At 46.0% G+C, this 15782-nt stretch overlaps 1 protein-coding gene across 20 annotated transcripts in view; it reads left to right on the top strand.

Moving 5' to 3' along the window:
* The window catches only part of LOC106590752 (nuclear factor 1 X-type), a 162513-nt gene that overhangs the window by 116856 nt on the left and 29875 nt on the right, over positions 1-15782 (top strand). For all 20 annotated transcript variants that reach the window (XM_045691086.1, XM_045691088.1, XM_045691083.1 and 17 more), the window contains 2 exons: positions 12810-12872; positions 13035-13109. In XM_045691086.1, coding sequence (XP_045547042.1) covers positions 12810-12872; positions 13035-13109 — 138 coding nt within the window. The remainder of the gene's footprint in view (positions 1-12809; positions 12873-13034; positions 13110-15782) is intronic.

Genomic DNA, 15782 nt, shown 5'->3' with positions numbered 1-15782 from the left:
AGGTTTGGTCCAACATTATTTTACTGTAATAGAGTAGAAGTCAACTTTTCAGAAGATACCCTTAAACGATAGTATTAATGAACATTCATTCTGGAAAATGAATGCTCAGTTTGTCACACGCTGCATTGGTACCAATGTATCGCCAGCAGCGTTTTTGCCAAAGACTGCTATACTAGCTGTCTAGTCTGTGTTTTAGAAATGTGCAATAAGCCTGAAACATAATTATATAAGGAATTGGCAACTAGTTCTCACTCTGAGAAATAAGGTAGGCCACTTGATTTCAACATCTGAACAAAGTGGACAGGCTATCATGCTGTTCAAACAATTGGAGACAGATAGAAGGGTGTGTTCATAGCGATTCAACTGTTCTACCTTGTTAGCTAGAAAATAGATCCAAGTTGGCTAAACTTCAAATATAAAGAGTCACTGGCTAATCACTAGCACCTGGGCTGGAGAGATTGTTGCCTGCTACAACAAGTTCGTCATTATTAGTGGCTGTGCATTATGCAGGGTTCTAGTTCCATTTGGAACCAAAATGGTCATTTTCATAGACTTGAAATCCAGATCACTGATTATTGCAACAAAAAAAAGCAGGTTAAACTATTTAGAATAAATAATACAATTATTAGTGAGTCGTATGGTTGTGGAAAGCTTATATTTAGCCTAGGTATAACTTCACAAGCCCTGAATTCATTAGATTATTGCTGACTGTTTGAAATGCAATGTATTTGACCTTTAATTATACAACGCGTATTTAGAGAAAGCATAAATAAAATCTCTCTATATATATATTGTGAATCGCCCATAAGTTAGAAAACATTTAGATAGTATTTTTAGGCCATATCGCCCAGCCCTAGATCCAAGTCTCTCTCACACGTCTCCAGTGTGTGTCTGTGTATATGTAGGGTTCTGACTGAGCCCTAGGGGTCCTACGGGGACTATAACAGGCCTGTCAGCATCACTCCCAGCCACTGAATTAGGCAATCTATTTCCACCCGGCTATCCATATTAATTATGAATCAGTGTGTATCTGTTGGGGCTGTGACCAACAGGCCAGCTTGCATAGTAATGATCACCCAATGTGGGGGACCGATCATGTACTGTGTCAAAGAGAAGGTTTGGTGATATCTTTTATATAATTTTTTACCTTTATTTAACCAGGCAAGTCAGTTAAGAACAAATTCTTATTTTCAATGATGGCCTAGGAACAGTGGGTTAACTGACTTGTTCAGGGGCAGAACGACAGATTTTCTACCTTGTCAGCTCAGGGATTTGATCTAGCAACCTTTCAGTTAATGGTCCAACACTCTAACCACTAGGCTACCTGCCCCTCAGTATCAATGCTTTATTAAAAGATCACTTTCTGGGAGAAGACAGACACCATTCTTTTCTCTTTATACACTAATTGGTCCATAAACAATAAAACATCTCTCTGTATGCCTATAGGGCACTCCATGTATGACTTAAACACATTGTATTACAGAGCAGCGGTAAGCTGCATTGATACAACAGAGAGAGAGAGAGAGAGAGAGAGGAAGAAAGAGGGGTGAAGGTGTAGTGGTATTATTAGGATAAGAGGATGAATGGAGAGAGAAAGCAGAGCCAAGGTGGCGGTGTTGTGTATGGGCATGCAGCCAGCCAGCCCTCTCCCCTTCCCTGCCTCCCTTACCCACTCTACCAGTCCCCTGGCCTGTCTATCTAGCCCTCCTCTATACTCCCTCCATTCTTCGCTCTCTCCTCCCTCATCCATGCCCTGCCTGTCTATCTATCCTCCAGGCCAAAGCCCTGGAACATCCCTCCCTCCACCTCCTCCCTCCCCTCCATCCCTCCATCCCTCCCCTCCTCCCTCCCTCCATCCCCCCTCTCTCCCTCCTCTCTCTCCTCCTTTTCCCTCCCTTCACTCCCTCCTTCCTCCACTGTCTATTTGTCCTCTAGTCAGGGCTCTAGGCCCCAGCCCTGGAGTTCTTCTCCCCTACCTTCTCTCCATCAATCCCTCTATCTCTCCATCTCCCTCTCCCTCTCTCCTCTCTCCTACTTTACCCTCCCTTCCCCAATCCACCCATCCCCTGCCTATCCTCCAGGCCCCAGCCCTGCAGAGCTCCCCTCCATCCCTCCCTCCCTCCATCCCTCCTCTCTCTCTCCCTCCCTCCATACCTCCCTCCCTCCCTCCATCCCTCCTCTCTCTCTCTCTCCCTCCCTCCCTCCCTCCCTCCCTCCCTCCGCTCTCTCTCCGGGGTCCCCTTGGTGCGGCACGGCGGTGTTGGCAGAGCGTGGGCGCAGGCGGCACACAGACGGGCGCACAGATGGGCAGCAAGCTGCGCGGGGCGGCTAGGCACACCTGCTCTCTCTACTCAGAACCCACTGCTGCCACTACATTCCACACACGTGGGCTTCTGCCTGGTTTGACTGGCACAGTGCATTGTGGAAACGCACATGCACACAAATGGAGAAACGCACACCGACACACTCATAGGCAAACACACACACACACATTTAGGATGGATCATTTCTCTTTTGTCTTGGGCCAGAGGCTTTTAACTCAAACAGGAGCAGTGCTACAGGGCTTATTGACCTGCTACTATAGGGTCCTTAGTCACACTGTCAGGACCCCCATCAAAGCAGGGGTGTCCATACAGACTGCCTGCAGAGAAGTATAATTTTTTTTAATCCACTTATATGAAAATAAATGACTAAATGATAAATAAATAATAAAAGAGAGAAAAACTGGAAAAAGTAATAAAATAAACCAGCTAAAAAAATAAACCCAGGAAAATATAAATACTAAAATAATGTCCAATAAAAGAGCTGAGTGAACATCTGTGTGGGATAGCCGAGGGGATTAGGAGGGTTGGAACATTTTAAGCGCATTAAGGATTAAAAAAAGGTCAGAATGTTTAGCAACATACCCATAAACCTCTTAAGCGAAACCCAATTGGGAGGCTTGGGTACAGCGTTATCCTGTGTTTTGGGGAAGAAGCGAAGGGAGGGAGGGAGGGAGGGAGGAGGGAGGGAGGGAGGGAGGGAGGGAGGGAGGGAGGGAGGGAGGGAGGGAGGGAGGGATGGATGGGGAGAGTTGACGTGGAGGCAGTACTGCGTTATCCTGTGTTTTGGGAAGAGTGAGGGATGAAGGAGGTAAAGGGAGGGAGAGTTGGCATTTGTGATGGGAATCTCTGTGAATACGCACTGACACACACACACACACACACACACACACACACACACACACACACACACACACACACACTGGTAAGATGTACAGATGGCCATGCACTTGATGGTGCTCACTTGGGGTTTTAACATGTTGGAACAGAGGAGCGGCTTTACATTACAAGCATTAAAATAGTACAGGTGTGTGTACACACACATTCACCTTTCTCTGCCATGCCCTATAAAACATCTGGCCAGCTGTGGGCTGTTCTTGGTTTTGACTCCACTTTCCCCTCTCCCTCTGATTTATAGACTTAAGTGTGTGTGTGTGCGTCAGTGTGTGTGTGTGTTTTAATCTGAGTCAGTGTGATTGTGTGTCAGTATGTGTTGTTTGTGTGTGTGTGTGTGTTTTAACCTGTGTGTGTGTGTGTGTGTCAGTATGTGTTTGTTGTGAGTGCTTAGTGTTTAATCTGGGCTGTTTGGGCTTTATTCTGCCCCTCAGTTAGCCGTCTGTTAGTCCGGCCGGGCTGCTCAGTGTGACATGGTCTGTCTGACCTTTGTGACCCCAGAGGCCAGCCGGTCACCACCACCGGTCAGAGATCAATGGGGATTAACACAAACGTACACACTGAAACACACACTCAAAGGTCAACAATCAACTAGATTTAACACCGAACACAGCGGGGGGGGGGGGGCTGACTCAGTGAGCATAGCCTTGCTATCGAGAGAAGACAGGCTATGTGCACACTGCCCACAAAATGAGGTGGAAACTGAGCTGCACTTCCTAACCTCCTGCCAAATGTATAGCCATATTAGAGACACATATTTCCCTCAGATCACACAGACCCACAAGTGAATTTGTAAAAAAAATCAAACATTGATAAACTCCCGTATCTGTTACGTGAAATACCACAATGTGCCGTCACAGTAGCAAGGTCTGTGGTCCGTTTTCATCTGTTTATTTATTTTCCCTTTTATACTTTAACTACTTGTACATTGTTACAACACAACACTGTACATACTGTACACAACACTGCCAATAATATAACATTTAAAATGTCTATGTTCTTTTAAAACTTTTGTGAGTGTAATGTTTACTAATTGTTCCCTTGTTTATTTCCCTTTTGTTTATTGTCTATTCCATTTTCTTTGGCAATGTAAACATATGTTGCCCATGCCAATAATGCCTTTGAATTTATATTTGAACCACAGAGGAGGAGAGGGAAGGGGGAGAGAAGGGGGAGAGTTGTATGAAAGTGAAGGTTAGGGAAGAGAGGTTAGGGAGGAGAGGAGAGTGAATGTTAGGGAAGAGAGGAGGGAATAGAGGTTAGGGAGGAGAGTGAAGGTTAGGGAAGAGAAGAGGAGACAGAGGTTAGGGAGGAGAGGAGAGTGCAGGTTAGGGAAGAGAGGAGGGGAGGGGACAGAGGTTAGGGAGGAGAGGAGAGTGAAGGTTAGGGAAGAGAGGAGGGGAGGGGACAGAGGTTAGGGAGGAGAGGAGAGTGAAGGTTAGGGAAGAGAGGAGGGGAGGGGACAGAGGTTAGGGAGGAGAGGAGAGTGAAGGTTAGGGAAGAGAAGAGGAGACAGAGGTTAGGGAGGAGAGGAGAGTGAAGGTTAGGGAAGAGAGGAGGGGAGGGGACAGAGGTTAGGGAGGAGAGGAGAGTGAAGGTTAGGGAAGAGAGGAGGGGAGGGGACAGAGGTTAGGGAGGAGAGGAGAGTGAAGGTTAGGGAAGAGAGGAGGGGAGGGGACAGAGGTTAGGGAGGGGAGGAGAGTGAAGGTTAGGGAAGAGAGGAGGGGAGGGGACAGAGGTTAGGGAGGAGAGGAGAGTGAAGGTTAGGGAAGAGAAGAGGGGAGGGGACAGAGGTTAGGGAGGAGAGGAGAGTGAAGGTTAGGGAAGAGAGGAGGGGAGGGGACAGAGGTTAGGGAGGAGAGGAGAGTGAAGGTTAGGGAAGAGAAGAGGGGAGGGGACAGAGGTTAGGGAGGAGAGGAGAGTGAAGGTTAGGGAAGAGAAGAGGGGACAGAGGTTAGGGAGGAGAGGAGAGTGAAGGTTAGGGAAGAGAAGAGGGGACAGAGGTTAGGGAGGAGAGGAGAGTGAAGGTTAGGGAAGAGAAGAGGAGACAGAGGTTAGGGAGGAGAGGAGAGTGAAGGTTAGGGAAGAGAGGAGGGGAGGGGACAGAGGTTAGGGAGGAGAGGAGAGTGAAGGTTAGGGAAGAGAGGAGGGGAGGGGACAGAGGTTAGGGAGGAGAGGAGAGTGAAGGTTAGGGAAGAGAAGAGGAGACAGAGGTTAGGGAGGAGAGGAGAGTGAAGGTTAGGGAAGAGAAGAGGGAGGAGAGGTTAGGGAGGAGAGGAGAGTGAAGGTTAGGGAAGAGAGGAGGGAGGAGAGGGAGGAGAGGAGGAAGCAGAGGGAGGACAGAATGGAGAGACTGATGAGAGAAGGAGCAGAGGAGTGGAGAGAGAGAGAGGAACCACAGAGGGAGGAGTGGAGGGGAGAGAGGAACCACAGAGGGAGGAGTGGAGGGGGAGAGAGGAACCACAGAGGGAGGAGTGGAGGGGAGAGAGGAACCACAGAGGGAGGAAAGTGGAGAAGAGAGGAACCACAGAGGGAGGAGTGGAGGGGGAGAGAGGAACCACAGAGGGAGGAAAGTGGAGAAGAGAGGAACCACAGAGGGAGGAGAGGAAGGTTGGGGAAGTCAGGGTTAAGGGAGGAGAGAGAGAGAGAGAGAGAGAGAGAGAGAGAGAGAGTGAGTGAAAAGAGAGGGTTAGGAAGGAGAGAGAGGAAAGAGAGAGAGGGTTAGCCAGGAGAGAGACAAAAAGAGAGAGAGCTAGGCAGAAGAGAGAGAAAAAGAGAGAGAGGGTTAGGAAGGAGGGGGAGAGAAAAGAGCAGACATAGTGGGGGGTATGTTAAGGCCATGAAGGCTTACTGTATAATGGTTGTGGTGGGGCTGTGGTAGGAATAATATGGGGATATGGGGTGGGCTGTGGGGATGGCTGCTGATGTGTGTATCATGGGGCTTCGATGGGGGAATTGGGAGGGAGGAGATATACAAGACTGTCGGTGTCTAAAGCCATGGGATTGTCAGGGTTTGTGGGGACTGGTGGGAATATGGGATTGTCAGGGTTGGTGGGGACTGGTGGGAATATGGGACTGTCAGGGTTGGTGGGGACTGGTGGGAATATGGGACTGTCAGGGTTTGTGGAGACTGGTGGGAATATGGGACTGTCAGGGTTGGTGGGGACTGGTGGGAATATGGGACTGTCAGGGTTTGTGGGGACTGGTGGGAATATGGGACTGTCAGGGTTTGTGGGGACTGGTGGGAATATGGGATTGTCAGGGTTGGTGGGGACTGGTGGAATATGGGACTGTCAGGGTTTGTGGAGACTGGTGGGAATATGGGACTGTCAGGGTTGGTGGGGACTGGTGGGAATATGGGACTGTCAGGGTTTGTGGAGACTGGTGGGAATATGGGACTGTCAGGGTTTGTGGAGACTGGTGGGAATATGGGACTGTCAGGGTTGGTGGGGACTGGTGGGAATATGGGACTGTCAGGGTTTGTGGAGACTGGTGGGAATATGGGACAGTCAGGGTTGGTGGAGACTGGTGGGAATATGGGACTGTCAGGGTTGGTGGAGACTGGTGGGAATATGGGACTGTCAGGGTTTGTGGAGACTGGTGGGAATATGGGACTGTCAGGGTTTGTGGAGACTGGTGGGAATATGGGACTGTCAGGGTTGGTGGGGACTGGTGGGAATATGGGACTGTGACTGTTTGGGTCTAGGGATGCCTGCTTTACATCAGGCTTCATGAAACTCCATTGGGGGAATTTGGGGAGGAGCAGTACAGGATTGTGATTGTGTAAAGGGACTATTTGGGATTTGGAGGAACTGGAGGAATGTATTCCTATAGCTGTGGGTGGCTGTGTATGTAGTCAGGTCCAAAATGATTGGCACCCTTGATAAAGATGAGTAGAAAATACTGTTTAAAATAAATAAAACAAACTAAATTAAATCTGTATTAACATTCTACCTCTTCCAATTAATCTCAGTTTAAGGAACTGTAATCTCTTTCCATGGCTTCCTGTTTCACCGGGGTATAAATATGAGGTAACACTCATGTAAAAGCCCTTTGTCATCCATCACCATGGGAAAAGGCAAAGAACTCACAAACGAAAAGAGACAAATGGTTGTTGACCTTAATAAATCAGGCAATGGGTACCAAAGCATTGCTAAAAAAACAACAAAAATACCACTTACCAAATTAGGGCAACAATTAAGAAGTTTAAAAACACTGGAACAGTGGTAAACCTGCCTGGTAGAGGATGCATGTGTATCTTGTCCCCAAGCGCAGTGAGGAAGATAGTTCTGGAGGAAACGAAAAGTCCAAGGGCCACAGTTGGAGAATTCCAGAAATTGGCCGCAACTTCTGGTCACCAAATCTACAATTAGATGCCACCTCCGTGTCAAAATAAAAAATTATATTGTATTTGTCACATGCGCAGTCTTATGACTTGGGTGAAGAAGCGGTCTCGGAGCCTGTTGGCCCTGCGTGAACAGTCTATGGCTTGAGTGGCTGGAGTCTGGAAATTTTTCGGGCCTTCCTCTGACACCGCCTGATATAGAGGTCCTGGATGACAGGGAGCTCTGCCCCAGTGATGAACTGGGCTGTCCTAACCACCGTCTGTTGTGCTTTGCGGTCGAGGGCGGTGCATTTGCCATGCCAAGCGGTGATGCAGCCAGTCAAGATTCTCTCAATGGTGCAGCTGTAGAACTTTTTGAGGAACCAAGGTCCCATGCAAAATCTTTTGATCCTCCTGAGTGGGAAGAAGCGCTGCCGTGCCCTCTTCACGACTGTGCGTGTGTCTGTGGACCATTTTAAGTTCTTAGTAATATGGATGCCAAGGAACTTGCTGCTCTCGGCCCGCTCTACAACAGCCCTGTCAATGTGGATGGTGCTCTCCCCTCTTTCTCCTATAGTCCACGATCAGCTCCTTGGTCTTACTGAAGTTAAGGAAGAGGTTATTGTCCTGGCACCACACTGCTAAGTCTCTGACCTCCTCCCTGTAGGCTGTTTCATCGCTGTCGGTGATCAGGCCTACCTCCATCGTCACCACACAGTCTTGGGTGAACAGGGAGTACAGGACAGGACTAAGCACACACCCCTGAGGGGCCCCTGTGTTGAGGGTCAGCATGGCTTACTCTCACCACCTGGGGCTGGCCCATCAGGAAGTCCAGGATCCAGTTGCAGAGGGAGGGGTTCAGTCCCAGGGTCCCTAGCTTGGTGATGAGCTTGGAGGGGACAATGGTGTTGAACGACAATGGTGTTGAACTCTGAGCCGGAGTCTATGGACAGCATTCTCCCATAGTTATTTCCCCTCTTGTCCAGGTGGGAGAGGGCAGTGTGAAGTTCAATTGCATCTGTGGATCTGTTGGGGTGGTATGCGAATTGGAGTGGCTCTAGGGTGTCTGGGATGATTGTGTTGATGTGTGTAATGACCAGCCTTTCAAAGCACTTCATAATTACAGATGTAGGCAGGTTACCTTGGAGAACAGACTTGGACAAGGAGAGATAAAAAATGTCAGTGAAGACACCTTCCAGCTGCTCTGTGCATGCTTTGAGAACGCGCCCTGGTATTCTATCTGGCCCTGTGATTGTTAACCTGTTTAAATGTTTTGCTCACATTGGCCACAGAGAGCGAAATCACACAGTCATCTGGAACAACAGGGGCTTTCACGCAAGGCACAGTGTTATATTCCTCAAAGCAAGCATAAAAGGCAATTAGCTAGTTTTGGAGTTCTGCATTGCTGGGAAACTCACGTCTGGGTTTCCCTTTGTAATCCATTATCGTCTGCAAGCCCTGCCACAGACGACGAGCCGGTGTAATAGGATTTCATCTTCCTCCTATATTGTCCTTTTGTTTATGTCAATAGGCTCTTTGGAAGCGTTGCCCCAACAAATTTATTTTTTTGAGAGCAAAAAACAAATACAACCGCATGGAGTTTACTAAACGGTAGAGGCGCTTGGGTTGGAACTGATGCTATGGTCAGATGACATGAAAATAGTACTCTTTGGCCACGCACACCAGTGCTGGGTTTGGCGTCAAAATAATGATGCATATGCAGAAAAGACCCTCATAGCTACTGGAAAATATGGTGGTGGATCTTTGATGTTATGGGGCTATTTTGCTTCCACTGGTCCTGGTGTCCTTGTCAAGGTCAACGGCATCATGAACTTTGCCAAGTACCAAGACATTTTAGCCCAAAACATGGTTGCCTCTGTCATGAGGCTGAAACTTGGCCGCAAGTGGATCTTCCAGCAAGACAATAACCCCAAGTGCACATCAAAATCCACAAAGAAATGGTTCATTGACCACAAAATCAACATTTTGCAATAGCTCCCCATTGAATTAAAGAGGGCAGTCCATAAGTGCAGACAAAGGATATCAAGGATCTGGAAAGATTCAGTCTGAATAGAAGAATGGTCTAAGATCCCAATGTGTTATCCAATCTCATAAAGCATTGTAGAAAAAGACTGTGTCATTATTCTCTCAAGGGGAGGGTGGCGGAGAATTGACAGCTGGAGTGCCAATAACTTTGACACCTATCTTTTTGTGATTTTTTTTGTATTACTTGTTAAACAAAATGTCTTTCTCTGAGCAAATGTATTAGTAAAAAATGGCATACAATAAAGCTCAGAATTATTTATTTTATACATACTTTTTTGCACATCTTTATCAAGGGTGCCAATAATTTTGGACCTTGGAGGTGTTGTGCGGTAGGCTGTGGGGTTTTGGGGGGTAGGAGTAAAGGATGGTAGGGGAGCTGCAGGGGCATGATTTGGGTTTCTGGGGAGGGCTTGGGGGGCTGTGGAGTACAGATAAGAGGTCTGGATGTGTGTCTAGGATGCTGGGGGGAGAGACAGAGACACACACACACACACACTGTGGGGGGGGGGGGTTCTGGCTGCCTCAGTGCCTGCAGCTGGTGTCAGGGTGATAACCAGCAGGCAGTTCCTCCTCTGTAGTGACATAGAGATACACATAAGTGGTACTGAATAAGAGTTCACCAGCAGTTATAGTAGGGCTAGGCTAGGCTAGCCAGGCTAAAGCTACCAGAGACGTAGAATCAGCTGTGCTGTGACGGTCAGTGTGACCACTTCACCAGAGTGGGGTTCTAGAGTGTTGTTCTAGAGCACTGGGGGTGCTGTTAAATGGGGGTTGTCAGTGGGCCTGTAGTGTTGGCTGTCCTGATATCTCTTATCATCTCTGATAGGAACAGAAGCTGTCTGTCTGTCACGCATGCTTCTTCAATCACACCTATATCTGGGCCAAGGAGCAGGTCCAAGTGGTGCTAACCACTAGCCTACAAATCACTCACATCAAAGTACATTTACTGGGGATTGACTGAGGGGAATCTGTTTGAATCAATTTGTATCATTCCAGAAACCCTGATTGGGTTGAGGGTTCTGTTTACTGTGTTTATTCAGTTAAACCACTTTAACACCAACTGCTTTCCATTGGATTGTAGCTCTGACACACACACACACACACACACACACACACACACACACACACACACACACACACACACACACACACACACACACAATGCTGTACGTACTGTGTTGGAGAGTCAATGCTTCTAATTATAGATTCAAGAGGCGAAACACAACAGGAAGAAAGTTCAGCGGACGCTATTTTCTTTCTTAACAGTTTTCGTTGGCCAACGTATATGTTTACTTTGAGTGTGTGTGTGCGCGCGCACAGTTGTGTGTGAGTGGCGTCAGCTAGCTGGAATGCTTCGCTACCGCCAATGCTAAAATGGCTGCCAAGCCATAAGATGGCTGCCAGGAGCAGCGAGAAAAGATAAGAGAGGGAGAGAGTCTGCAGAAGGGAGGAAAAAGGAGCTCTCTTTCTATTCCTCTCTTTCTGTTTCTCTCCCTCTCTCGCCCTCTCTCTCTCTGTCCCAAACCTCTTCTCCTCTCCTTTTCTTTCCATCCTGTTCTCTTTCTCTCCCTATATCTCTCTCCCCCTTTCGCTCTGTCTCTCTACTTCGCTCGTTCTTTCTCCATCTCTTGCTCTCTCTCTCCCTCTGTTCCTCACTTTCTCTGTACCTCTCTCTCTCTCCTCTCTCAGCATTAGCAAGCAGTGAGACAGGTCTGTTTTTGTTTCTACTAGCTAATCTTGTGGCTTAGTGTGACTGTGTGCGTGCGCGTGGTGTGTATGTGTGCTTGGTGTGTGTTTGTGTATCTTTGTGTGTGTGTCTATGCGTGTTGGCATCAGTCCTCTCCTGCTCCGTTATCACCTACATGCTGCAGATAAACACCTCCGTTCGTTAGGCCTGGCTGTGGGCCTGCAGATGTCATGCCCACGCCACTGGTACTGTACACGCATACACACACACTCCGTCATTCAGAAACATACACTCATGCTTGGTTCGTGCCCTGAATGCTGATTGGCTGACAGCCGTGGTATATCAGACCATATACTGTACCATGGGTATGACAAAGCATTTATTTTTACTGTTCTAATTATGTTGGTAGCCAGTTTCTAATAGCAATAAGTAACCTTGTTTTTTTGTTGTTAGATGGCCAATATACCATGGCTAAGGGCTGTATCTAGGCACTCTGCAGTGCGTTGTGCAGAAGAACACCCCCTTGGGCCTTATTGCTTAATTATACATAGACTACATTCTGTGCATGGACATAGACCACAAAACACACACACATGCCAGATAGCACACAGTGCATAAACAAAGAAACACACAGCAATCACCAATAGTACTTTCTGTGTCAGCCTTGGTTCTCCACTTTGTTCTAATGGATCTGTTAGCCTGTAATGACACATGCTGGAGGTTAGGGAGTCTTTACTGAAAGACTTCCCCTGTCACAACCTCTCCCTTGTGGCTGTAATCTCTACTCTAGTCCCTGGCTTCTGCGGCCTACCAATGCCAAGAGCAGTAATAAGGTTGTGACAGCTGTGTGTGTGTGTGTGTGTGTGTGTGTGTGTGTGTGTGTGTGTGTGTGTGTGTGTGTGTGTGTGTGTGTGTGTGTGTGTGTGTGTGTGTGCCACTGCTGTCTCTGTCAATATCTAAAGGCCACTGAGTTTCCTTCACCTTTACCACACTTAGCCTTAAATCCCCGGACAGCCCAGGGTGTGTGTGTGTGTGCGCCATCCAACATCTAACAGCGCAATCATATCCCTCTTCTTAATCTCTCTTAATACCTCCTTGCTGGCAGGGTTTTAGGCTGCATAAACAGAACACCTTAAACACACACACACACACACACACACACACACACACACACACACACACACACACACACACACACACACACACACACACACACACACACACACACACACACACACACACACAGTAAATCTGAACACCTTGAGACAGGAGTTGTGAGGGGGGGGGGGGGTTAGGAACATTGGGAACATTCTGTGACATTGATATACACAAATAAACACTGTATACAGACACCCTCCTTGACCCTTAGTGAAGCAATCTCCCTACTCTTCTCAGATATCCCATCTGTCAGTATAGAATCTATGACTGAAGTTCAGAGGGGTTCCAACACCTCCTCCCTTCCTGTTTCCTCACATACAGCAGTATACTTTAAATCCACCACAGCCAAACTAAATCCCTCTCTTCTCTTCTCCTCCAGAATCTGGACAATCAGACAGCTCCAGCCAACAAGGAGACACAGACATCAAGCCACCGCCCAATGGTAAGAGAACACTCACACACACACACACACACACACACACACACACACACACACACACACACACACACACACACACACACACACACACACACACACACACACACACACACACACACACACACACACACACACACCCTAACACTTCTCCTCCTTCCTCTGCAGGGCACCTGAGTTTCCAGGACTGCTTCGTCACCTCAGGAGTGTGGAACGTGGCTGAGCTCGTCAGGGTGTCACAGAGTGAGTATCTACCCCTCTCTTATCCTTTCTATATATAGCTCTATCTCTCTCTATCTATAGCTCTATTTATAGCTCTATCTATCTCTATATCTCTCTCTTTCTATAGCTCTATCTATCTCTATCTTTAGCTATATCTATCTCTCTCTATCTATAGCTCTATCCATCTATCTATAGCTCTATCTCTATCTATAGCTCTCTCTATCTATAGCTCTATCTATCTATAGCCCTATCTATCTCTCTCTATAGCTCTATCTATCGTTCTATCTATAGCTCTATCTATCTCTCTCTATCTCTATATATCTCGATCTATAGCTCTATCTATCTATCTCTAACTATAGCTCTATCGATCTATCTCTAACTATAGCTCTATCTATCTATCTCTAACTAAAGCTCTATCTATCTATCTCTAACTATAGCTCTATCTATCTCTAACTAAAGCTCTATCTATCTATAACTATAGCTCTATCTATCTATCTGTAACTATAGCTCTATCGATCTATCTCTAACTATAGCTCTATCTATCTAACTATAGCTCTATCTATCTATCTATCTATCTATCTATCTATCTATCTATCTATCTATCTATCTATCTATCTATCTATCTATCTATCTATCTATCTATCTATCTATCTATCTCTAACTATAGCTCTATCTCTAACTATAGCTCTATCTATCTGTCTCTAACTAAAGCTCTATCTATCTGTCTCTAACTAAAGCTCTATCTATAGCTTTATCTATCTCTATCTATAGCTCTATATATCTCTATCTATAGCTCTATAAGTCAGAAGCTTCAATACACATTAGCCAAATACATTTAAACTCCTTTTTTCACAATTCCTGACATTTAATCCTAGCAACAATTCCCTATCTTAGGTCAGTTAGGATCACCACTTTATTTTAAGAATGTGAAATGTCGGAATAATAGTAGAGAGAATGATTTAAAAAAAAAAAAAAAGCACATGCTTTTTCAGTTCTGCCCACACATTTTCTATGGGATTGAGGTCAGGGCTTTGTGATGGCCACTCCAATACCTTGACTTTGTTGTCCTTAAGCCATTTTGCCACAACTTTGGAAGTATGCTTGGGGTCATTGTCCATTTGGAAGACCGATTTGCGACCAAGCTTTAACTTCCTGACTGATGTCTTGAGATGTTGCTTCAATATATCCACATTATTTTTCTGCCTCATGATGCCATCTATTTTGTGAAGTGCATCAGTCCCTCCTGCAGCAAAGCACCCCCACAACATGATGCTGCCACCCCCGTGCTTCACAGTTGGGATGGTGTTCTTTGGCTTTCAAGCCTTCCCCTTTTTCCTCCAAACATAACGATGGTCATTATGGCCAAACTATAGCTCTATCTATCTATCTATCTATCTATCTATCTATCTATCTATCTATCTATCTATCTATCTATCTATCTATCTATCTATCTATCTATCTCTATCTATAGCTCAATCTCTCTCTATCTATAGCTCTTTCTATATCGCTCTATCTATTTCTCTATTTATCTATAGCTTTGTCTATCTATCTATAGCTCTATCTATCTCTATCTATAGCTCTATCTATAGCTCTATCTATCTATCTGGAAGACCAATTTGCGACCAAGCTTTAACTTCCTGACTGGTGTCTTGAAATGTTGCTTCAATATATCCACATTATTTTTCTGCCTCATGATGCCATCTATTTTGTGAAGTGCATCAGTCCCTCCTGCAGCAAAGGACACCCACAACATGATGCTGCCACCCCCGTGCTTCACAGTTGGGATGGTGTTCTTTGGCTTTCAAGCCTCCCCCTTTTTCCTCTAAACATTACGATGGTCATTATGGCCAAACTATAGCTCTATCTATCTATCTATCTATCTATCTATCTATCTATCTATAGCTCAATCTCTATCTATAGCTCTATCTATATCTCTCTATCTATTTCTCTATTTATCTATCTCTATCTATAGCTTTGTCTATCTATAGCTCTATCTATCTCTATCTATCTATAGCTCTATCTCTATCTCGATCTATAGCTCTATCTATCTATCTATCTATCTATAGCTCTATCTATCTATCTATCTATCTATCTATCTATCTATCTATCTATCTATCTATCTATCTATCTATCTATCTACAGTGGGGGAAAACAGTATTTGATCCCCTGCTGATTCTGTACGTTTGCCCACTTATAAAGAAATGATCAGTCTATAATTGTAATAGTAGGTTTATTTGAACAGTGAGAGACAGAATAACAACAACAACATCCAGAAAAACGCATGTCAAAAATGTTATAAAATGATTTGCATTTTAATGAGGGAAATAAGTATTTGACCCCTCTGCAAAATATGACTTAGTACTTGGTGGCAAAACCCTTGTTGGCAATCACAGAGGTCAGACGTTTCTTGTAGTTGGCCACCAGGTTTGCACACATCTCAGGAGGGATTTTGTCCCACTCCTCTTTGCAGATCTTCTCCACGTCATTAAGGTTTCGAGGCTGACGTTTGGCAACTCGAACCTTCAGCTCCCTCTACAGATTTTCTATGGGATTAAGGTCTGGAGACTGGCTAGGCCACTCCAGGACCTTAATGTGCTTCTTCTTAAGCCACTCCTTTGTTGCCTTGGCTGTGTGTTTTGGGTCATTGTCATGCTGGATCCCCATCCACGACCCATTTTCAATGCCCTGCCTGAG

Source organism: Salmo salar, chromosome ssa12 (assembly GCF_905237065.1).
Source record: "Salmo salar chromosome ssa12, Ssal_v3.1, whole genome shotgun sequence".
NCBI classification, from domain to species: domain Eukaryota; kingdom Metazoa; phylum Chordata; class Actinopteri; order Salmoniformes; family Salmonidae; genus Salmo; species Salmo salar.
This window is presented reverse-complemented; position numbering and strand designations above follow the sequence as displayed.